The 24,783-nt window shown below is 34.4% G+C and overlaps 1 protein-coding gene across 1 annotated transcript in view; it reads left to right on the forward strand.

Annotated features, from left to right (window-relative positions):
* The window catches only part of STXBP5 (syntaxin binding protein 5), a 166,136-nt gene that overhangs the window by 106,541 nt on the left and 34,812 nt on the right, over positions 1 to 24,783 (forward strand). Inside the window, exons 19-21 of the mRNA XM_082669302.1 lie at positions 4,136 to 4,201; positions 8,651 to 8,710; positions 8,813 to 8,860. Of these exons, the coding sequence (XP_082525428.1) occupies positions 4,136 to 4,201; positions 8,651 to 8,710; positions 8,813 to 8,860 (174 nt within the window). The remainder of the gene's footprint in view (positions 1 to 4,135; positions 4,202 to 8,650; positions 8,711 to 8,812; positions 8,861 to 24,783) is intronic.

Below are 24,783 nucleotides of genomic sequence, written 5' to 3' on the forward strand. Positions count from 1 at the left end.
AGTACCAGGCTCATTGTAATACTGGACTATATAATCACTACTATTTATTTATTTACTTAATTGAGGTATGATTGACATGTAATGTTATATTAGTCTCAGGTATACAATATGATGATTTGATATTTGTATACAGTGCAGAATGATTGCCATGGTAAGTCTAGTTAACAACCGTCACCTTACGTAGTTTAAAAAAATTTTTTTCTTGTGATAAGAACTTTTAAGATCTACTCTCTTAGCAACTTTGAAATATGCAATACAGTGTTATTAACTGTGGTCATCATGGTATTCATTACATCTGCATAGCTTATTTATTTTATAACTGGATGTTTCTACCTTTTGACCCCCTTCACCCATTTCTCCTCCCATCCCCTGCCACCTCTGGCAACCATCCATCTTTTTAGATTCCACATATAAGTGAAATTATATGGTATTTGTCTTTCTCTGCCTGACTTACTTCATTGAGCATAATGCCCTCAAGGTCCATCCACATTGTCACAAATGACAAAATTTCATTCATTTTTATGACTGAATAATATTCCATTGTATATGTATAACTCATTTTTTCGTCCGTGCATCCACCAGTGGACACTTAGATTGTTTCTATATATCACTACTGTTTAAACACCTGCTATCTTAGTGTTTTATCAAGAAAAAGTTTATTTATATATACAGATATTTTGTCAGAGATTAATAAATGCATACCTGTAATTACATATGTCATCTTAGAACTGTAAAGACTAGTTTTATTATTTTTTTTCCAAAATCTTTAGTGTGATGAAAGTTGAAAAAAAAAGAAAAAAACTACTTGTTGTCATTCCAAAGCTTCCTATCCAATGAAGACAAATAATATATAGTTCAAAATAGAAAACACTCCTCATAAACCCAATTCAGTACTCAGTGTTCTCTAAATGTTACTGTAAGAGCTTTCTTAGGGACTGTAGAGGTTGTGACGTCATGAATTTTACCAGAGGAATAGAAAAGCAGATACTGGTCATATGTGCACATATGTCGATATCAGACCCGACAACTTCTGAGGCCTTAGTCATGCAGCCTCTTGTCTGTTGCCCAGCTATCCCAAGCTCCTGGTGTGTGTTTATTTGTAATTTTTAAATACTTTGGAAGAATTCTTTTCATTTCTATCTCCAAGCAAATTAATTTCCATATTGTTTACTTGGCATTTTGCCATGTCTTATAGTTTTTGTCTATAGCGTAAAATACCTTGCTAGGATTTCTCCTAAGAATTGAGGCCATCCTACAAGATAGATTAGTTTTATATGATTCATATATATCTGGGAAAAGAAAGTATTTCTTTAGAGCTCTTTTAAAAATGTGATAGTATAGTTTTTAAGAGTTATAGCCCTAGAAGAAAAGTAATGTGCAGTACAGGCATACATCTGAGATATTGCAGGTTCAGTTCCAGACCACCACATTAAAGCAAATGTGGCAATAGAGCGAGTCACATGTATTTTTTGGTTTTCCAGTGCATATAAAAGTTATGTTTACACTATACTGTAGTCTGTTAAGTGTGCAGTAGCATTATGTCTAAAAAAACACAATGTACAGACCTTGATTTTAAAATACTTCATTGCTAAAAAATCTAACAAACCATTATCTGAGCTTTTAGCAGGTCATAACCTTTCTGCTGGTGGAGGGTCTTGCCTCAGTGTCAAAGGCTGCTGATTGGTCAGGGCAGTGGCTGCCGAAGGCTGGGATGGGTATGGTAACTTCTTAAAATAAGACAACAGTGACGTGTGCTGCATCGATTGGCTCTTCCTGTCACGATTTTACTCACAATCTGTAGCAATTCGGTCCCATCTTCGGACTCCCTTTCTAATTCTAGTTCTCGTGCTGTTTCCACCACATCTGCAGTTACCTCCACTAAAGTCTTGAACTTCTCAAAGTCAAACATGAGGGCTGGAATCAGCTTCTTCCAAATTCCTGTTAATGTTGGTATTTCAACCTCTTCCCATGAAATCACAAATGTTCTTAATGGTATCTAGAATGGTGAATCCTTTCCATATGGTTTTCAATTGACTTTGCTCAGATCCATCAGAGGAATCGCTATCTATGGCAGCTATAGCCTTACAACATGACAGAAATATATGTAAAATGTGTATATATATATATAGTATATATTTTTTAAATATATAATATTATTTAAGAAATATAATAAAATGTGAAAGTTGAAATTACTCCTTGATCCATGAGCTGCAGAACAGATGTTGTGTTGGCAGCCATGAAAGCAACATTAATCTCATAGTACATTTCCATCAGAGCTTTTGGGTAACCAGGTACATTGTCAATAAGCAGTAATATTTTGAAAGGAATCTTTTTTTCTGAACAGTAGCTCTCAACAGTGGGCTTAAAAGATTTCATAAGCCATGTTATAAACAGAAGTATTGTCATTCAGGCTTTGTTGTTCCATGTATAGAGCATAGGCAGAGTAGATTTAACATAATTCTTAAGGTTCCTAGGATTCTTCAGAATGGTAAATGAGCATTGGCTTCAATTTCAAGTCACCAGCTGCATAACCCCTAACAAGAGAGTCATCCTGTCCTTTGAAGCTTTGAAGCCAGGCATTAACTTCTCCTCTCTAGCTATGCACGTCCTAGATGGCATCTTCCAACAGAAGGCTATTTCAGTTACATTGAAAATCTATTGTCTGGTATAGCCACCCTCATTAATTATCTTACTGGATCTTCTGGATAACTTGCTGCAGCTTCTACATCAGCCCTTGCTGCTTCACTCTGCCCTTTTATGTTATGGAGAGGGCTTCTTTCCTTAAACGTCATGAACCAACCTCTGCCAGCTTCAAACTTTTCTGCAGCTTCCCCACCTCTCTCAGTCTTCATAGAAATGAAGAGAGTTAGGGCCTTCCTCTGGATTAGGTTTTGGATTAAGGGAATGTGGTGGCTGATTTGATCTTCTATCCAAACCACTGAAACTTTCTCCATATCAACATTAAGGCTGTTTCACTTTATCATGCATGTGTTCACTGGCGTAGCACGTCTAACTTCCTTCAAGAACTTTTCCTTTGCAGTCACAACTTGGCTAACTATTTGGCTCAAGAGGCCTAGCTTTGAGCCTGTCTGGGCTTTTGACATGCCTTCCTCACCAAGCTTAATTATTTCTCATTTTGGATTTAAAGAGAAAGGGGAGCGACTGACTGACTCTACCTTTTACTTGAAGACTTAGAGGTCACTGTAGGGTTATCAACTGATCTACTTTCAATATTATATCTTAGGGAATAGGGAGGCCTTAGGAGAGGGAGAGGAATGGGGGAAGGGCGGGTCAGTGGAGCAGTCAGAACACACACATTTATCAACTGAGTTTGCTATCTTACATGAGTGTGGTTCATGGTGCCCCAAAACAATTAAAATAGTAACATCAAAGATCACCGATCACAGATCACCGTAACAAATGTAATATTTCAGACTTTTTTATTATTATTATCAGAATTACTGAGATGTGACATAGAGACGCGAAGTGAGTAAATGCTGTTGAAAACAATGGTGCTGTAGGCTTTCTCAGTGCAGGGTTGCCACAGCCTTCAATTTGTAAAAAAATGCAATACAAGCAAAGTGAAAAGTGCAGTAAAACAAGGTATGCTTGTATTTTAAATATTGCAAACTTGGAAGCACACAATATTTTCTTAATTATTATTCAGTGATATTTAACGGAGGTACTTGAGATATACTTAGGGGAAACCACTTTGGGGTTTGAGTTGAGAGTCCTTATGATGTAAAAGTCACCAAATTTATTACCAAGTATTTATTCTCCTTCAAGTGAAATCCAATAAGAAGTATGTACGTCATATGCCCTCAAATTGCCGACTTTAAACAAAATCCTGTGTTATATCTAACGTCCCTGAAAAATAGCAAATTATCTCTTTTGGAAATTGTTTCTTATTTGTTTAACTGATGACTGCTGTGTTAGTTTGAGGTGTTTTAATATCAGAATACTCCTATATTCTGATCTCAAAACTAATGAGCATAGTATCAATGCCAGCGTAGTCTGCTAACCTGCTGGGTTTTTTTTTTTTAATGGGCTGTCATTAAATACATACTGTAAATAGGAGGTAAAACTGCACTTACATAAACTTGTGGTGTGATTTGGTTTTGTTTTTGTTTTTTAGCAGGTCTGTGCGATATTAGTGAAGGGACTGTAGCTCCAGAAGATCGCTGCAAATCTCCAACTTCTGGTAATTTGCTTTTTATTTTATTAATAATTCTACAAAAAATACAGCTTGTCAAATTTGTACAGATAAGCGTTTAAAACACACCTACAGGGAACTTCTGTGTCACATATTTATTCTTAAAATCATAACTATTCTTTGCATTCTCATTAAGTGAAAAGAAATGCATTAGATAAAAATCTACAGCTACTACCTGTTAAGAGTCGTGTAACTGTTTACTTAGCTTCTAATATTTACACTTTTTTGGGAAAATGTATTTTACTTCTTACCATTGGATCGAAGGTTTCGTCATCTACAGTTTTTGTCTTTGCTGTCAGCATGCCTGGAGTCATCTGGTAGAATAGTGCTCTAATCCATGAATAATGTTCACCTAAATGTTATGAAAGATTTTTAACACTTATCTAATGGTGACCGTGGACAGTTAGAATAATTGTAGACTAGTTACATTTGATTTTGATCAAAGTAATATGAGATATAATTTTATAGCTGTATTAAAGCATTTGTCCTTTCTTATCCGTATAGTAGTCTTATGTAACCTATGTATGTATTAATATTTCAGAGTAACATTACTTTTTGAGTCCCCGTACAATTAAGAGGATCCTGAATTCACTATTTTTTTTAGTGGATTGAAACTTTGCTAAAATTTAATAAGGTTAACTTCATAATTTTAACTGACAGATTAAATCATTCTGGCTGGGAATTTTCATCAGCTTTCTACTGGAAAGATTGTTCTTAACAGAAAGTAACACTGTTCTTAGACAGATTTTGATCCTTGCGTAGGTAGTTCTAAATCAGAAATAATTTTAAGAATGGGGAAAATTGAGAGGTGCATTTTACTTTACTCCCTCATATTTCAGTTTACCATTCTGTTAGATCTAGGACCAATAGAACTTTTGTGAGGTTTTCTTTTTAAAATTGCATTTTCCTGATATTGCTCAAGTTAATCATTTCTTTTCTTAAAATATATGCACCTTCTGGTTTTCTTAATATTCAAATTTCATATTTAAGTACACTCATTACACCAATAAAACATGGAATACAGGAATCACTCATATCATTAGCACCTAATATTAAGCCTGAACGTTGGTAGAATAACATTGAACAAGTAATATGGAGCAATACGTACTTCCCATCTCACAGGACTAGAGTTATTTCTGAATATGATTTAGAATTATAATATCTCTTAATTATTACTGTTCTTCCTCCAACCATATACAGTACTGTTCTGATGTTCTCACCTTCCCTAAAGGCCATATGAATGCACTTGTCAATATGTTAAGACTATAGGCCACATTTGATAACTTGGACATGTGATATATTGTCTTTCAATATATTAAATGACTATCAAATGTGTTTTAACAAGATTCAGCCCAAATAAATTAATACTCCTTTTCGCTCTAAGTCAGACTTTCAATAGGTGTATATTTCTAGCAATTTGGGATAACCCAACGAGAGGTAATTGTAGATAAATATGTAAGTACACTTCAGTATAATTATTCAATAGATAAATATAAAAGATGCATACTGGTAAAAACCCTCCAGATTCTCTCTTGTACCAGAGAAACTCAGACATCATTCAACATTTTCAAATATACTGTGCTCTTTGGTTCACATGAAAAGAAAATATAGTTTTAACGTGCAGAAATATGTATGACACCAGGCATCCTTTTAGGTGAATTTTAAATACAAAGGAAAAATTGTGACCTCAGAAATCATTGATAAATCACAAATTCTCATCTTTAGATATAACCTCTTAGTTTATTTAGTTTAGTCTTTGATAATGCTCTGAAAGAGCGAAGAGTTATCTGAAGAGTTATATTCATTCATGCATATCAGAAAAGACTGCTTTTACAAAACACAGACCACACTTTGGTAGACAACAGTTGTACCTAAAACATGTTTCATATACCGGGAGATGGATGTCAGTCATACATAAGTACTAAGAACTACCATAGAAACTAAAATAAAGCTCTGGAAATAGTTGCTAGAAAACAATGTTTGTGTTTATGAGAGAAGAAATGTATAAAAAGTGAGTTGGGAGTTCAACTGAATTCCTAATACATACTAAGAAGAGGACCTCTATTATAAAAATGAAAAGTAACCATATGCCCTTTATCAAAACCAATATGTTCATTTGAAATAATACGTATAATTGAAGAGAAACTTTTCTGAAAAGCTTTTAAAGCCCGTAATCAAGATTTGTGATCTGAACAGTTTAGCCAACTGATATCAAAGCTCTATTCAAAAATCATCCTGAGAAAGTCCAAGTTATGAATATAGTTTTCCCTTTCCATTTATCTTTAAATAAACCAACAATCTCTCTGAAATAGAAAATTAATTCTGCCATCCTGAATTAACATAGAAAATTATTTCTGCCATCTTCATTTGATCTTTATTTCCAAGAACTCAGATTGCTTCACTGAGCACTTCTCTAATGTTGGGATATATTTTAGTGCTGCTTCCAAAATTTATGTGTGTGTGTATGTATGTATGTATGTGTGTATATGGATATATACATTTCAAATTGAAGAAAACCCAAGGCCACATACCATGAGATGGTGCCCTCAGGAGTTTCTGTGTACCCTAGAAAAAAACAAAAGCTGTGTGTATTTTCGTGTGTTTATTTAATCTAAATTTTAAAATATATTCAAGTAGGAAATGCTAAAAACATTTTTGGAACTTCTTCATGAGCTGTCACAGAAGTTATTACAACTGGTAGTAGGCATTTTCAGTTCAGGGAAAAATATATCTGCTTTTATTCAAATTTACAGCTTATGTTGCCTATTTTTATGTTAGAAATACTGGGCATTTTTATAATTTTATATTCGTGTTCAGATATGCTATCTTGCTATTAGTCTGATATGAAATATATCAAATAAAACAAGTGTTAATAAATATTTGTACATCCATGTGGTTATGTAGTATCAGAGATGAATAATATTTTAAAGTATATGTAACATCTTCTCATAACCATTATCTTCTTTAAATCTGAATTATATTATGGGAAAAAGGAGTGTACCCTATTTCTATTCCTGAAAATGTTGCTGAGCTCAGTGTTACTTATGTCATATTTTTTGATATAGGATTTATGAGGATCTATAAATGCTATTTAGCAAAAATAACATAGTTTTAAAAGAACAATTTTTATAAGACTGTTTTAGAAGTAATCGGATCCTGCCAATGTTGACAGGCTTTACTTGGTCTGAGAAGAGACTTCAAGGATGTTTTCCACCTGGCCACAGAAAGAAAGTACGATTTTGTGGGGGAAGGTCAAATTTTGACCTTATTTGTGAAGGCTCAGTAGTTTCACCGTGATAAAAAAAGGAATCAGCATAGAAAAACCATTTTATTTACTTCCAGTTATGTTCTAGATAGTCACTTCTAGCAGAAAAGCTATATTCGTTCAGCAAATGTTTACTTAGAGATTCCTACATGAAGGGCACTCCACTGAGTCCAAAAAGAGATGCAAATATCAATCACATAGAGTCCCAGCTTCTCAGTTCAGTTCAGTGGGAAAGGTCAGGTGTATGTAAACTTAAAATATAAGGCGTTAAGTGATTAACATAAGAGAAGTAATAGGTGAACTTTTATAGGAATTCAAAGAAGGGGAGGTGATTTATAGCTGGAGAGATGGTGAAAATTTTAATGGGTAAGATATCATTTGAAATGTGTTACAAAGATAGGTAGTTTGACTCTAATAATAAAGTCAACTAGAATACTACTTAGGATTCCCTTTATAATAAAAAGTTTGTGTTAGAAATTAAAGAAATACAATGAAAATTAGGAACATCTTTTTAAGGAAAAAGGACTAAAATCTTAATTATAAAAATATTAGATAAACGTATTGAAAGTCACAGTTGAAATAAAATATTTCTTACCTCATTAAATTTAAGTAAATATTTGAACATATCTAAAATTATAAGTATCATCCTCAGTATTTTAAAGACCTCTATGGTACTAGTAGAATTTATATATGATTTTAAAGTTTGTATCTAGAAAGCTAACTCTAAAATAAACTTTACCAGTATAGTACTTATACAGGACTCTAAGTGCTACTAGATAAACCTTATTCGGTTAACTAATATCAAGAATTTTTATGTTTTTTTTCAGAAACAGATAACTTCTTATATTTTTCTTTATCTGTTCTCTAACTTATAATATATACCAAGATTTTGCCAAATGGTTGTAACGTTTGGAAAAATTATTATACATTAGGGTTAATATTTATACATACTAGAGATTGGTCGACGAAAGATAATGCACTACTGATTGCTGTTCTTACTGTAATATTATAAGAATTATTATTAACTATATACATGATATTTTCTTCTGGCCAGTAGTATGGGAACTTGTTTTAAGGGTTACCAGATTACTTTGTTTGTACTTTTCCCTGTGACAACTCAGCGTTTGTGACTGACTATGTGCCTGTTCCTTCCATTGTCTTCATTTGTGTAGGTTCTTCATCACCACACAATTCAGATGATCAACAAAAAGTGAATAATTTTATAGAAAAGGGTATAGTATCTTTATTTTACAGTATTTTCTTTTAATTACATTTAATTCATGTAGTTTACTTTGAATAGATTTTGACATTTTGTATCAAAATATTATTTTCAGTGAAGATCAAAAGCAGAAAGTTTTCCAAGATGGTAGCCAGTGATATAGGTAGGAAATAGACATTTCTATTTTGTTTCTAATCCTTGCTATTTGCAATGCTAACTCAATACCAGAAAATTATCTAATGCATTGCATTTTGTATATATTAATTTGTTATTCCTATGCTAAACAATCATCTCCTGGGCTGTGTTTCTTCTAAACTCATTGGGGCAATAATTATTAAAAATCAGTTAAACTGGGGTTGCAGTTCTTCCTCTGACTTAACAGTAAGAATTGTTCTATTAATTTTTATTTTTGCTTTATTTTAAAATAAAGCAGGGTTCAATTTATGCCATATGTAGTACAGTTTTACACTCCAAAGTTTTGAAATTTTTTTCTTTATAGTTTTACTTGTATTTTTTCCTACCTGTCTTCTATCCTCACATTATCCAGACTCCAGATTTCAAGGAAGTGGTTCTTTAAAATATTGACTTGTAGTCCGTAATCTGTACTACCCTTGGGTTAAATGGGAATTTTCTACCACTCCTTCCCCCCAAGTAAAAATGAGTGCTACTTTGAAATTAATTACTCAGTCCAAGATTTTCAGAGTTTCAAACCGGGGGATAAAATATATAATTAAACTTTAGGGACATAATCAAACTAGGGTTTTTTAGTCATAAAAATTTGAATTTTGTCTGAGGATTTTTTTTTGTGTGTGTGTGTGGTACGCGGGCCTCTCACTGCTGTGGCCTCTCCCGTTGCGGAGCACAGGCTCCGGACGCACAGGCTCAGCGGCCATGGCTCACGGGCGTAGCCGCTCTGCGGCATGTGGGATCCTCCTGGACCGGAGCACGAACCCGTGTCCCCTGTATCGGCAGGCGGACTCCCAACCACTGCGCCACCAGGGAAGCCCTGTCTGAAGATTTTTACAAGCCTGAGAAACACCATTTTACTAAAAGAGAATACGTTTAATCTTTGATGTAAATCCAAAAATTTATTACACTGTTAACATATTACTTATTTCCCCCGAAACTCCCACAATTCATTGAATTGTCTTAAATTAGATGAATTTCTAGGCAGCTGGAATAGATTTACATTTTTTCAACTGATAAAGTTTAATATGTGGTAAATTTCTAAAATTCTTAGAAGTAGCATCCATATTGTTTGCATGTTGTAAATTGAACCCTGTTTAGTCATATTAACATTGGCAGACTTTTAGCACCTCTGGTCATTTTCTGAATAACGCGGTTTATTCTTGGGCAAAGGACTCTTCATTTATGGAGTATCAACTATTTATCTGTTTGTATTTGTGGTACTTTAGTGAATCATTTGGTAACATTTAAATCACTTTCATTATCTACGAGCACTACTGCATACTTCTTTTTCAACCAATTTCCTTTTTAGTATATACTATCTTAATAGTACTTTAGAGGTTCTTTTACTGTCATGTAATGTAAAAAGTTAGAAGGGACTTTTCTACGTATAATTTATCAAAGAACTTGTAGAATTTAATTACCTAGGAATTTTACCTTGCATGAAAGTTACTTTGTACATAATTAAATTTTTCAAATAATTTATCTATTTGATTTTCGATCCTGGGGTTATGTTTGCTTTGTTAAATGTTTTGACTCACTTTCCTTTTTTTTCTGGGTAATGAATAGAATATGAAACATGGAATATCTGAGTGTGATTATTTGAAAGACTTTAATAAATTTCTTAGGACTGAGAACATTATTGGAAGGATAGTTCTTTGGTAACATAAAAAAGAAAGCAAGAATGTTACCAGCAAGTTTTTTTGTCATGCCACTTTCTGTAGTTATATTTTTGGGGAAACATTAACTTTATTCAACTTTTCAAACTTATGTTAGCTATACAGTTATAAATAATTATTTTTCATCTCCAGAAACCACTTTTATATCTCCTATTTTATATATAATTTTAAATGTTTTCAGTTGGAATCTTTCAGTATTTTTTTTGAAGTATAATTGACTTAACAATATTATAATAGGTTCAGGTGTACAACATAGTGATTCAGTATTTTTATACATTACCTACCATAAAAAGTTAGAGTATTTGTGACTGTATTCCCTGTGCTATACATTACATCCCTGTGACTGACTTACTTTATTATAACTGGTAGTTTTTTAATTCCAACATATATCCCAAGGTATATAGAAGGCAAGCTTACTTCTCAATTTTTTCTTCATTCAGATGGAGACTATGCCATTTTAGATTGTAAAGCTTTTTCAGTTTAAAAAAAAACCAGTTTATCTCCCTACATTAGTGTCTAGTTTCGTAATAAGACTTAGCATAAAATATGCTACTGAAAAACACATAAAATGTCAATGAAACATTGGGAAAAAATTCATAAAATCTCCTAAAGACCTCTCTCTTTTTCTATCAATACTTAAAGCTTAATAGTATCAAATGTGCTAGGACTCCTTGAGCGTTCTGACCTCACTACGTTCCCTATCATCCAATCCCATACTTGCTCTAAAGGATCCTGAACCTCATAAAATTATCACCTTGTTCTTCCTCAATCTACAGACATTTATTGCTTTAGCTTAGGAGTTATGCTGTGACCTAATAAGGGAAGGCATAAGAATTAAGCCTCGAACCTCCAAGATCATCACTGGTGAAAGAACGACCTTATGTGGAAGGCTGACAGAATGTATTGGCTCTGAAGTTTTGTCCCTAAGTTTCACTTACACTTTGAAAGTAACTGCTGCTTGTGTCATATCAGAGAGGATGGGGCCAGGGGGTGTACAGGATGTCATTCTCACTTTAACAATCTGACCCGACCGTGGAAAATCAACTGTTTTTTGCTGCCTGACAGTACAGCTGAAATAGCTGAGACAGTAACAATTTTTTAAAAATATACTTAACAATTACAATTTTCCTAGCACACTGTAGCAACCATTTATAAATATTTTTTTCTTATTTAATCCACTCAGTAACCTCAGTTAGCTACTTACTGTTATTTCCCTGTTTCACAGATGAGGACACTAAGAGTTAAAGAGTATGTAGAGTATCTATTGGTTACACAGCTAGCAAATGTCAGAGCCGTGATTTATACTGAGCTTGTCCAACTCCACTGTTTGTCCTCTTCAACAATATCCTGTATTACCTCTTAAGAAGATTTACTGAAGGCTGTAAGGATTCAAAAACAAATCTGTTGTGTGATTTGAAACTAGATAATCTGGCTCTGACCCTGTTCTATCTACATGGTAACCTGGAAAAAAGGTGGCTCATGTTAAATTCTGTCCAGGCACTAGGTCATGGGGGCCATCATGGTACCCATCACGCAAATATAATATGCAGTGCCTGGAAGTCTACCTTCCTCAAAGAGCAGACTCAAGTGAAAGTAAATAGAGTGGACAGTAGGGTTCCCGAACCCATCTACCCAAAGCCTGGCTTCATTGTTTGTTTCCTGACCAACAGCTAACTCAGGTAAACGATACTGACAATGACTTCATTGTTCGTGCATAAGAATAGCAGCCTAAAAAGACATAACTTTAGTCTTGTGAATTTAACAGTAAAAATATAGCATAGTATAATGCAACTGCAGCATCCCTATGCATGTAATACACATATAGTGATTTGTTTTGCCTGTTCATACCTTATGAATAATTTTTGTTAGTAAAATCTTAATGGCCAACATTTCCAAAATCAATAACTTTCCTGTAGTTAGTTAGCAATTTCTGTAAATCATTTAGAAAATAAGATTGCTTATCAATTTTTTATTTGTTCATTATTTATATTTTATAAAATTTCAGAAATATGTAAAGCTTTTTATTCTAAGTTTATATAAAAATAGTCCTAAAATATGTATCTTTGTTAAAGTATTAAACAAATTTTTCATGATATGAATAAAATATGGTCCAGATGTTAGCATTGTTTGGTAGATCTTGAAATTACACGATTAAACTTCTCTAAAGATCATTCTATTTCATTATGAGTCTATTTCAGTCTGAAAGTAGATTTCTAGCTGGATTCTATAGTCTACAACCCTGCCCATGCCCCATTTTATTACTAATTTTCATATAGAAGGAATGATTACATGAAACTGTGAGGGGGAAATAATACTGGAGATGAAAGAATAAAGATTCAAAAGTATGGTGACTTAATTAGTGCTGTGCCAAAACAAACAGTATAATAGCTCTATTTTTTCTTAATTGGGGTGTAGTTGCTTTACAGTGCTGTGCTAGCTTCTGCTGCACAGTGAAGTGAATCAGCCATACGTATATAAGTATCCCCTCTTTTCTGGATTTCCTTCCCATTTAGGTCATCAGAGAGCATTAAGTAGAGTTCCCTGTGCTATACAGCAGTTCTCATTAGTTATCTGTTTTATACATAGTAGTGTATATATGTCAATCCCAATCTCCCAATTCATCCCATCCCAGTAGCTCTATTTAATGGACACCTCCTAAGTTCTAGATATTATACTAGATATTTGTCATATGATATTTATTAATATAGGAAAGATAATACCTCCAGGGCCCTTTTTATGTCTCAAATTTTTGAATTAGCAGTTACTTGGGGAACAATTAATTTTCTTTCTTAGCAAAAACTGAAGTAATTTTTGAAGTCTACTTAAATGAAGATAATGTCCAAGTGCTGTTTTCATGAGTTCTCCTATACATGAGTCCCAATGATCCCTTTTTCATATTAAAGTGTTCTAACAGACTTAAATCTGTTCTGAACCATTATATTCTAAATCACTAACTTATTAAATCCTACAGTTTTAAAGCAGCTCAAGCCCCTTTATTTTTCAAGAAAAAAAATTGAGCCTATCCAAAGAAATATCCCATGATCATGACTTAGTCAAGATCAGAATCCTGGTCTGTTCACTATACACTGTAGCATGTCACTGCTCTCATAGTGTATGGTCTCTTCTTGTGCTGTCTTCCCAATTCTTTTATATTTACAATTCGAAAAATAAGTTCTCAGAGGTTTATTTGGAGTTCGCCATATGAATTTGAAAAGGTTTGTATGAAATTAAATAGAATTTTAAGTTTTAAAATTATTCTAATTCATTATAAAACAAATTAGTACTGATATTTCTAGTTTATATTCCCCAATATTCAACCCAAAATGTGGCTGCTACATCTATAGAAGTTCATCTTTACATTTAATCCACAATGTGGCTACTGAAAGAACAGAAGCTCATCTTGAAAGAGAAGATGAGTCAAGTGTGCAGTAATACCGTTTTTACAGGTAACTTTAATATTTTCCACTTTGAAAAAAGCGTATTACTTTTTTTTTTATATCTTAATTGGAGTATAATTGCTTTACCATGGTGTGTTAGTTTCTGCTTTATAACAAACTGAATAAGTTCTACATATATATATGTTCCCATATCTCTTCCGTCTCCCTCCCTCCCACCCTCCCTATCCCACCCCTCTAGGTGGTCACAAAGCACCTAACTGATCTCCCTGTGCTATGTGGCTGCTTCCCACTAGCTATCTACTTTACGTTTGGTAGTGTATATATGTCCATGCCTCTCTCTCGCTTTGTCACAGCTTACCCTTCCCCCTCCCCATATCCTCAAGTCCATTCTGTAGTAGGTCTGTGTCTTTATTCCTGTCTTACCCCTAGGTTCTTCATGACATTTATTTTTTCTTAAATTCCATATATATGCGTTAGCATACGGTAATTGTCTTTCTCTTTCTGACTTACTTCACTCTGTATGACAGACTCTAGATCTATCCACCTCATTACAAATAGCTCAATTTGATTTCTTTTTATGGCTGAGTAATATTCCATTGTATATATGTGCACATCTTCTTTATCCATTCATCCGATGATGGACACTTAGGTTGTTTCCATCTCTGCAATAAACATTTGGGTACATGAGTCTTTTTGAATTATGGTTTTCTCAGGGTATATATGCCCAGTAGTGAGATTGCTGTGTCATATGGTAGTTCTATTTGTAGTTTTTTAAGGAACCTCCATACTGTTCTCCACAGTGGCTGTATCAATTTACATTCCCACCAACAGTGCAAGAGGGTTCCCTTTTCTCCACACCCTCTCCAGCATTTATTGTTTGTAGATTTTTTGATGATGGCCATTCTGACTGGTGTGAGATGATATCTCATTGTAGTTTTGATTTGCATTTCTCTAATGATTAGTGATGTTGAGCATTCTTTCATATGTTTGTTGGCAGTCTGTATATCTTCTTTGGAGAAATGTCTGTTTAGGTCTTCTGCCCATTTTTGGATTGGGTTGTTTGTTTTTTTGTTATTGAGCTGCATGAGCTGCTTATAAATTTTGGAGATTAATCCTTTGTCAGTTGCTTCATTTGAAAATATTTTCTCCCATTCTGAGGGTTGTCTTTTCATCTTGTTTATGGTTTCCTTTGCTGTGCAAAAGCTTTGAAGTTTCATTAGGTCCCATTTGTTTGTTTTTGTTTTTATTTCCATTTCTCTAGGAGGTGGGTCAAAAAAGATCTTGCTGTGATTTATGTCATAGAGTGCTCTGCCTAGGTTTTCCTCTAAGAGTTTGATAGTGTCTGGCCTTACATTTAGGTCTTTAATCCATTTTGAGTTTATTTTTGTGTATGGTGTTAGGGAGTGATCTAATCTCATACTTTTACAAGTACCTGTCCAGTTTTCCCAGCACCACTTTTTTTTTTTTTAACATCTTTATTGGGGTATAATTGCTTTATAATGGTGTGTTAGTTTCTGCTTTATAACAAAGTGAATCAGTTATACATATACATATGTTCCCATATCTCTTCCTTCTTGCGACTCCCTCCCTCCCACCCTCCCTATCACACCCCTCCAGGCAGTCACAAAGCACCGAGCTGATCTCCCTGCCCAGCACCACTTATTGAAGAGGCTGTCCTTTCTCCACTGTACATTCCTGCCTCCTTTATCAAAGATAAGGTGACCATATGTGCGTGGGTTTATCTCTGGACTTTCTATCCTGTTCCATTTATCTATATTTCTGTTTTTGTGCCAGTACCATACTGTGTTGATTACTGTAGCTTTGTAGTATAGTCTGAAGTCAGGGAGCCTGATTCCTCCAGCTCCGTTTTTCGTTCTCAAGATTGCTTTGGCTGTTCGGGGTCTTTTGTGTTTCCATACATGTGTGAAATTTTTTGTTCTAGTTCTGTGAAAAATACCAGTGGTAGTTTCATAGGGATTGCATTGAATCTGTGGATTGCTTTGGGTAGTACAGTCATTTTCACAATGTTGATTCTTCCAATCCAAGAACATGGTATATCTCTCCATCTATTTGTATCATCTTTAATTTCTTTCATCAGTGTCTTATAATTTTCTGCATACAGGTCTTTTGTCTCCTTAGGTAGGTTTATTCCTAGATATTTTATTCATTTTGTTGCAGTGGTAAATGGGAGTGTTTTCTTGATTTCACTTTCAGATTTTTCATCATTAGTGTATAGGAATGCCAGAGATTTCTGTGCATTAATTTTGTATCCTGCTACTTTACCAAATGCACTGATTAGTAGTTTTCTAGTAGCATCTTTAGGATTCTCTATGTATAGTATCACGTCATCTGCAAACAGTGACAGCTTTACTTCTTCTTTTCCGATTTGGATTCCTTTTATTTCCTTTTGTTCTCTGATTGCTGTGGCTAAAACTTCCAAAACTATGTTGAATAAGAGTGGTGAGAGTGGGCAACCTTGTCTTGTTCCTGATCTTAGTGGAAATGCTTTCAGTTTTTCACCATTGAGGACGATGTTAGCTGTGGGTTTGTCATATATGGCCTTTATTATGTTTAGGAAAGTTCCCTCTGTGCCTACTTTCTGCAGGATTTTTATCATAAATGGGTGTTAAATATTGTCAAAAGCTTTCTCTGCATCTATTGAGATGATCATATGGTTTTTCTCCTTCAATTTGTTAATATGGTTTATCACATTGATTGATTTGCATATATTAAAGAATCCTTGCATTACTGGAATAAACCCCACTTGATCATGGTGTATGAGCCTTTTAATGTGCTGTTGGATTCTGTTTGCTAGTATTTTGTTGAGGATTTTTGCATCTATGTTCATCAGTGATATTGGCCTGTAGTTTTCTTTCTTTGTGACATCCTTGTCTGGTTTTGGTATCAAGGTGATGGTGGCCTCGTAGAATGAGTTTGGGAGTGTTCCTCCCTCTGCTATATTTTGGAAGAGTTTGAGAAGGATAGGTGTTAGCTCTTCTGTAAATTTTTGATAGAATTTGCCTGTGAAGCCATCTGGTCCTGGGCCTTTGTTTGTTGGAAGATTTTTAATTGCAGTTTCAATTTCAGTGCTTGTGATTGGTCTGTTCATATTTTCTATTTCTTCCTGATTCAGTCTTGGCAGGTTGTGCATTTCTAAGAATTTGTCCATTTCTTCTAAGTTGTCCATTTTATTGGCATAGAGTTGCTTGTAGTAATCTCTCATGATCTTTTGTATTTCTGCAGTGTCAGTTGTTACTTCCCCTTTTTCATTTCTAATTCTATTGATTTGAGTCTTCTCCCTTTTTTTCTTGATGAGTCTGGCTAATGGTTTATCAATTTTGTTTATCTTCTCAAAGAACCACCTTTTAGTTTTATTGATTTTTGCTATCGTTTCCTTCATTTCTTTTTCATTTATTTCTGATCTGATCTTTATGATTTCTTTCCTTCTTCTAACTTTGGGGGGTTTTTTTGTTCTTCTTTCTCTAATTGCTTTAAGTGCAAGGTTAGGTTGTTTATTCGAGATGTTTCCTGTTTCTTAAGATAGGATTGTATTGCTATAAACTTCCCTCTGAGAACTGCTTTAGCTGCATCCCATAGGTTTTGGGTCATCATGTCTCCATTGTCATTTGTTTCTAGGTATTTTTTGATTTTCTCTTTGATTTCTTCAGTGATCACTTCGTTATTAAGTAGTGTATTGTTTAGCCTCCATGTGTTTGTATTTTTTACAGGTCTTTTCCTGTAATTGATATCTAGTCTCATAGCGTTGTGGTCGGAAAAGATACTTGATACAATTTCAATTTTCTTAAATTTACGAAGCCTTGATTTGTGACCCAAGATATGGTCTATTCTGGAGAATGTTCCATGAGCACTTGAGAAAAATGTGTATTCTGTTGTTTTTGGGTGGAATGTCTTATGAATATCAATTAAGTCCATCTTGTTTAATGTATCATTTAAAGCTTGTGTTTCCTATTTTCATTTTGGATGATCTGTCCATTGGTGAAAGTGGGGTGTTAAGGTCCCCTACTATGATATGTTACTGTTGATTTCCCCTTTTATGGCTGTTAGTATTTGCCTTATATATTGAGGTGCTCCTATGTTGGGTGCATAAATATTTACAATTGTTATATCTTCTTCTTGGATCGATCCCTTGATCATTATGTAGTGTCCATCTGTGTCTCTTCTAATAGTCTTTATTTTAAAGTCTATTTTGTCTGATATGAGAATTGCTACTCCAGCTTTCTTTTGGTTTCCATTTGCATGAAATATCGTTTTCCATCCCCTTACTTTCAGTCTGTATGTGTCTCTAGGTCTGAAGTGGGTCTCTTGTAGACAGCGAATATATGGGTCTTGTTTTTGTATCCATTCAGCCAGTCTGTGTCTTTTGGTGGGAGCATTTAGTCCATTTACATTGAAGGTAATTATCGATATGTATGTGCCTATTACCATTTTCTTAATTGTTTTGGGTTCGTTATTGTAGGTCTTTTCCTTCTCTTGTGTTTCTTGCCTAGAGAAGATCCTTTAGTAGTTGTTGTAAAATTGGTTTGGCGGTGCTGAACTCTCTCAGCTTTTGCTTGTCTGTAAAGGTTTTAATTTCTCCATCAAATCTTAATGAGATCCTTGCTGGGTAGAGTAATCTTGGTTGCAGGTTTTTCTCCTTCATCACTTTAAATATGTCCTGCCAGTCCCTTCTGGCTTGCAGAGTTTCTGCTGAAAGATCAGTGGTTAACCTTATGGGGATTCCCTTGTGTGTTAGTTGTTGTTTTTCCCTTGCTGCTTTTAATATGTTTTCTTTGTATTTAATTTTTGACAGTTTGATTAATATGTGTCTTGGTGTATTTCTCCTTGGATTTATCCTGTATGGGACTCTCTGTGCATCCTGGACTTGATTAACTATTTCCTTTCCCATATTAGGGAAGTTTTCAACTATAATCTCTTCAAATATTTTCTCAGTCCCTTTCTTTTTCTCTTCTTCTTCTGGAACCCCTATAATTCGAATGTTGGTGTGTTTAATGTTGTCCCAGAGGTCTCTGAGACTGTCCTCAGTTCTTTTCATTCTTTTGAAAAAAGCGTATTACTTACTCTTAATTGTCAAGAATGAAATTTCAGACAGGTATTTTAAAACCATTATACAAGTAGGGATTCCTCTAAATGAATTCTTTTTTCTTTTTCAGGATGACTAAAATCCGAAGAGTATGGCATATTGTGTACTCAAACTCTAATTCTATTTCTTAGTGTATTTTCTGTCAAATTTCATAATAAAATCTGCTCAGCAAAGTCTGTTCGTTTTATTACCAGTACTTACTGTGTATGCGTCTCTCTATAGAATCATCTTTTTCTTACATTAGAAGGATATGCAGTGATCTTTCTAGAAATAACTTGCTGTTTGCTTCCTAACATAAAGAAAATTAGTCCAAATTAAAGTTACGTTACTGAAATAGTTTTTCCTCAACTATTGTTTGAACAGATCTATTGATGTGGCAATTTATTTTCTGTCATTACTTATTGTATTTATTTGCTAGAGTTGCCATCTGAAAATACTGCAAACTGGGTCGCTTAAATAATAGAAATTTACTTTCTCTAGAATAGTTCTAGAGGCTAGAAGTCCAAGATCAAGGCATTGACAGGTTTTTTTTTCTTTCTGAGGCCTCTCTCCTTGGTTTACAGATGGTTGCCTTCTTTCTGTGTCCTCACATAGTCTGTTCTTCTAGGCACGTGCACCCCTAGTGTGTCTGTGTATCCAGATTTCTTCTTCTTACATGTACCAATCAGATTGGATGAGCACCCACACTTAGTGACTTCATTTCAACTTAATCGCCTCTTTAAAGGTCCTATCTCCAAATAGGTCGTATTCTGAGTTAGTAAGGGTTAAGGCTTCCACGTATGAATTCGGGGGGAATAATTCAGCACGCAGCACTTATTATGTTACGTTTATGTACTACCTTCTATAGGAAATGCTTTGAGATGTTTTTGATTATGGTGATATCCTAGACGTTAAGTTTTATGAGTTTGTGGAAAGTATGTAGAGACAGGAAAAATAATGAAGACAAAAGCTCTAGGAGTTCAAGAATTAAGAGAACTTGTAATAGCCAGATCTTTACCAGACAGGTATTAGTATCTTTTTAAAGTTTCTCCTTCATCTTAGGTAATGGATAAGTGTTTGTATTTCCAAAAGTTGTCCTTTTGATTAATAAGCCTATATTTAATTTGTCCCCTTTTTCTCTCTTTTTCACTTCATGAAGAAATTCAGCTTCTTTCTAAAAATTCTAACAGTTTTTGTTTATTTTCATTCATTGCCATGTTTATTGAACATACACATTAAGTGCTAGACACATGCATAGATACAGTAATTTGCAAAATAAATTCTGTTCCCAAATTCATAGAATTTATATTCTAGGATGGGAGGTAGAAACTGACATTATTAGTTCAAATGACTATTAAAATAGTGTGTGATAGGAGAGTTTCTACTTCTTGGTCCCACTTTCCCCCCTTTGGATTGCTTGCTCTATCCTACAAGCTGATTTTTAGTCTTTTTTTTTTAATTATTCTGATTGCTTTTATTTAATATGCATACATTTCGACATTATCCATGAAAAGAGTTGCATTGTATCTCTGCGGGTGAGAAAAGTGATATTGTCACTTTATTCTAACTATTGAACTGCTCTCGATGTAAACAAAGATCCGTTTGCTTTTTTGGCATCTTCTTCATACTGTCATAATAAGAAGTCATTTCGCCTTTTATTGTTGGTACATTAATATAAAAGTCATAGTTCTGTTTTCTTTTAAAAAACCTTCCTTAGAAGAATAAGATGTGGAACACAGTGGGTAGAAAAGCTAAAGGAAAATTTCAAAGCATCTGTTTAATTTCAGAGAAGTGGTAAGAATCTCTATAATTGAGAAACTTTTCTTTGCGAAGAACTAAAAAGCATCAACCGTGAGGGAACTGTCATGTATGGTATAATGGCCCATGCAGTCCCCTTGCCTTAAGATTTACTTCTCTTGAACATCATGCGTCTTTCCTTGGTGTTGAAACTACCATTGCAGACATGATTGTTGTGATTAAGTGTAACTTCATTATCCTTTACAATCAAACGCAGCTCTTTACTGCTTATTCAGCGAGCCAGCTTGATATTCTCATTCTGGTTTATAAGAAGAGAGAGCAAACACTCAGGTTAACAGCCTGCTAAGATCCATCTTTGACTCCAGTTTTCTTCAGACTGAAGAAACTTCTTTACTGTCATTCCCATTGTTTCTGCTGTGGACAAAGGCATAGAGAAAGAGAGCTATTTTATAGTTTCTAGTGACAGAGGATTTCAAAGCAAGGAAGATACTGGGTACCAGGGCAAGAGTTGCAGAATACACAGATAAAGAAGAGAAAAACAGGCAATTTGCCTTCCAAGAACTCATTCAGATCATGTTTTCAGTTTGAAAACCTCAGTGGAAGCTGAGTAACTTCAAAGCATGAGCAGAAGTTTCTTTTTCAGTGTGATGAAATCAGGTGACAAGGTAATTGTGTTGCAAGTGCTTCTGAGACTCCTGAGAAGTAAAAATATGAGCTTCAGAAAATACTGGATAAAGTCTGCAACTGCTTCCTCACAAAATTACAACCAGAGTACAGTTTATAAGCCAGGAGGACTAACTAGAGGTTCTCCAGAAGTGGATCTGCCTCTCCTGGACCTGCCACCAAGGAGGTTGATTAAACAGACCTGAAAACAAGGATATGCCTCTGAAGTAGTCACAAAAACTGAAAGAAACATTTAGCCTAAATTTCAACTTTAGACCTTGGGTTTGGAACTTAGCCTCTCACAGAAGACAACAGTAAAACTAGTCAAAATACATGAGGCTCTTATTGCCAGGCATTGAGCAGTCCAGGACTGTCATCCTCAAGAGAAAGAAAAAACATGAGGTGAAACACAGTTCTCTGCCAGAGAATACTTTTCCTGTTGCAGTGCAGAGTGATTAGAACCCAAGTGGAGTTGCAGTCTCATTAAGCTAAGGAGGAGGAAGTTGGAGTTCTGGGCTTCTAAAGTGACTGGAATTTGTGAGGGAGGGCACTAGAGAAGAAGGAACTGCTTCAAGGGGGATTCCTAGAATCCCTGTGGAGATTCAATTCAGGTCCTTGCCTTAGGACTGGGCCACATATGAGCTGGTCAAGACTTCAGTAGGCCTACTTAACAACCACCTGCTGTGAGACTGAGAGCTGGCCAGTGATATCAGATGTCATGCGATGCTGGGAGTAGAAGTAGTGAGACCTTGCTGAGCACCTCATTCATTCTGTTTATATCCCAGCAAGGCCACTCTTGAAGAGTAAGGATCAGTTCTTAGCATAAGAGCCATACCCTAGAACAAAGTTCTAACTGAAATAGACCCACCCTAACAAAGAATAAAACCAAGCTTGTTATCCACCAGTAATTTAACTGCATGGCAGAACAAAACTCAACACCAGTTAAGGTTGATGGTATAATCCAGGCTCCCTTCAACATATTATCTACTATTCAGTCAAAACGTATGTCCACATTCAATCAAAAGTTCCTAGACAAGTGAAATAAAAATTCAAAATCATGAGAAAATATGACCCATAATTAAGAATTTAAAAAATCAGTAGAAACAGACTATAAGATGACCTAGATGTTGAAATTAGCAGCCAAGAGTTTTAAAGCAACTGCTATAATATTATATGTTCAGGTACTGAAATGGGAACATGGTCATAGTGAGTGAACAGATGGAGAATATCAGCAGAGAAAGTTAAAACTTTATAACAAAGTGAAATACTAGTACTGAAGAGTTCAGTATCTGAAACTATATGATCAGTTCATCAGATGGGTTTAGTATCACTAGATGGAGACTACAGAAGAAAGGGCTATGGAACCTGAAGGCATAAATATAAATTACACAGGAAATGCCAAGGAATTAAATCTTTTCACCCCTCCACCGCTTCCCCATAAAAATATCTTATGAATTACTCAGGTTTATTTCACTTCTTATGTTTAGATATAGAACTTAGTTTTTGAAATGAACTTAAAAAGAGGTTGAGCTTATAGTTGTGCATGCCATTCTATATTTATATCCTAAAAGTTTTTTTCCATTTTCTTGTTTTAGTTAATTGGAATATTACCATAGAATTGGAATAAAGAAATATTGGGTTGTTTACAAAAGTATATTAATAGCTCATCTGTGTAACATTTTACAGTTTATGAAAAAGTCATTTTATTTGTTTATTATTCATAAATAATAACGTTTATTAAATCCACACTGTGTGTAAGGTATTATGCCTAATGTTTTGCTTATGTCATCTTATATAATCTTCACAACTATGAAATTGTCATTAATATCTATTCCCATTTTACAGATGAGGAAATTTAAGGTTTAGAGAGGCAAAGTGATTGGCCTAAGGTCACACACCTAGTAGTTGGTTGAATTAGATATAAACTCATATTTGGTCTGATTCCAAATCCAGTCCTAACCACCGTACTTTACACTTCCACATTTTACAAACTAGATGTTGAAGCTTCTTCAAGAAATGTTCGCTGTGGACTTACTGTATCTACGTACTGGGTTTGATGAATTAGTCTTGTTCCCTATCCTGAAGTTGCTTTTAGTCTAGGGACGTTGATGCTGTCTGTGGTCCACATAGCAGCAGCATCAGCATCTCCTGGGAGCCTGTTAGAAGTGCAAGAATCTGATTTCACAAGATACCCAGGTGACTGGTGTGCACATTCAAGATTTATAAGCAGTTGATTAAGTTTCAGAATAACTTAATCAAATCAGAGTAGCGGGGTCTAGAGAGGCATCCACATCATCTGATTCTGAAAGAGTATCTTTAGACTGTACCTGACTGATTTTTCTCCTTCAGATATTGTATAGATATTATTTATCAGTCTACGTACATTGTACCTTTGATATTTGGTGAAAACCTCTGAATTCTTTCAAAAGTTTAATATTGCATTTTAAAAAACATTTGAGAGGGGTATAGTATCTTCTAGGTTTAAGAGAATTGGATATTAAATACAAGAGCAGCCATTTATATGAGATCAACCAACCATAGATTTGGCTATTTTAGTTTTCTATTACTTTTTGTCTTTTAACTGAGATTGATTAAGTCTGTGTGAAAATGGGATAAGACTGATTCATATATTTGACCCATTGTTGTTATTTTTTTAAAGGATGCTAATTAGATTAATGAAGCTTAGAAATAAATACTTGATTTCCCCCTATCCCTTCCCAGTTTGCCTAATGCCTCTTTCCTAACACTGGATTTGTCATTTTTTTAGATGTGGAAGTTATGTACTATGACTGGATTTCTCTTTGCTTACATGGCGCCCTTATGGACTAGCAGGGTCTGTTCTTTAAATATCTCCTAACAGTCCAAAATTTAACCCAATATACACATTCATGTATTAACAAACAAATGCTTTTTCAAAATTTCACATAGGAAGCACTATTCTGTTACGCATGCACTGCCACTAACATAATAGATATAGTTAAACACCTCCTAACTTTAAATCACTTCCTAGATTTAGGCAATAACTGATTTTCAGGATGGAAAGTGAATTTCAGTAGTTTTTTACCTAGGCTTTTGTATTATTCTAATCCAAAATAGAAGTATCTGTAGTTTATATTTTTGTAAATACTCTAATTTTAGACTGAGCATGACTTTGTTTTTTGTTTTTTACTAAAATGTAAATTGAGTTGACATATATGAAGAAATGGATGAGCCAAATATTTTTGTGAAGTAATCAAATACTTCAATTTGATTGTAGATATAGGATGTCCTATATTCAAGAGATTAAGTTAAAAAAGAATGAGCCTAATAGCTGTGAAGACGA

Source organism: Grampus griseus (genome assembly GCF_964374135.1).
Source record: "Grampus griseus genome assembly, chromosome: 13".
NCBI classification, from domain to species: domain Eukaryota; kingdom Metazoa; phylum Chordata; class Mammalia; order Artiodactyla; family Delphinidae; genus Grampus; species Grampus griseus.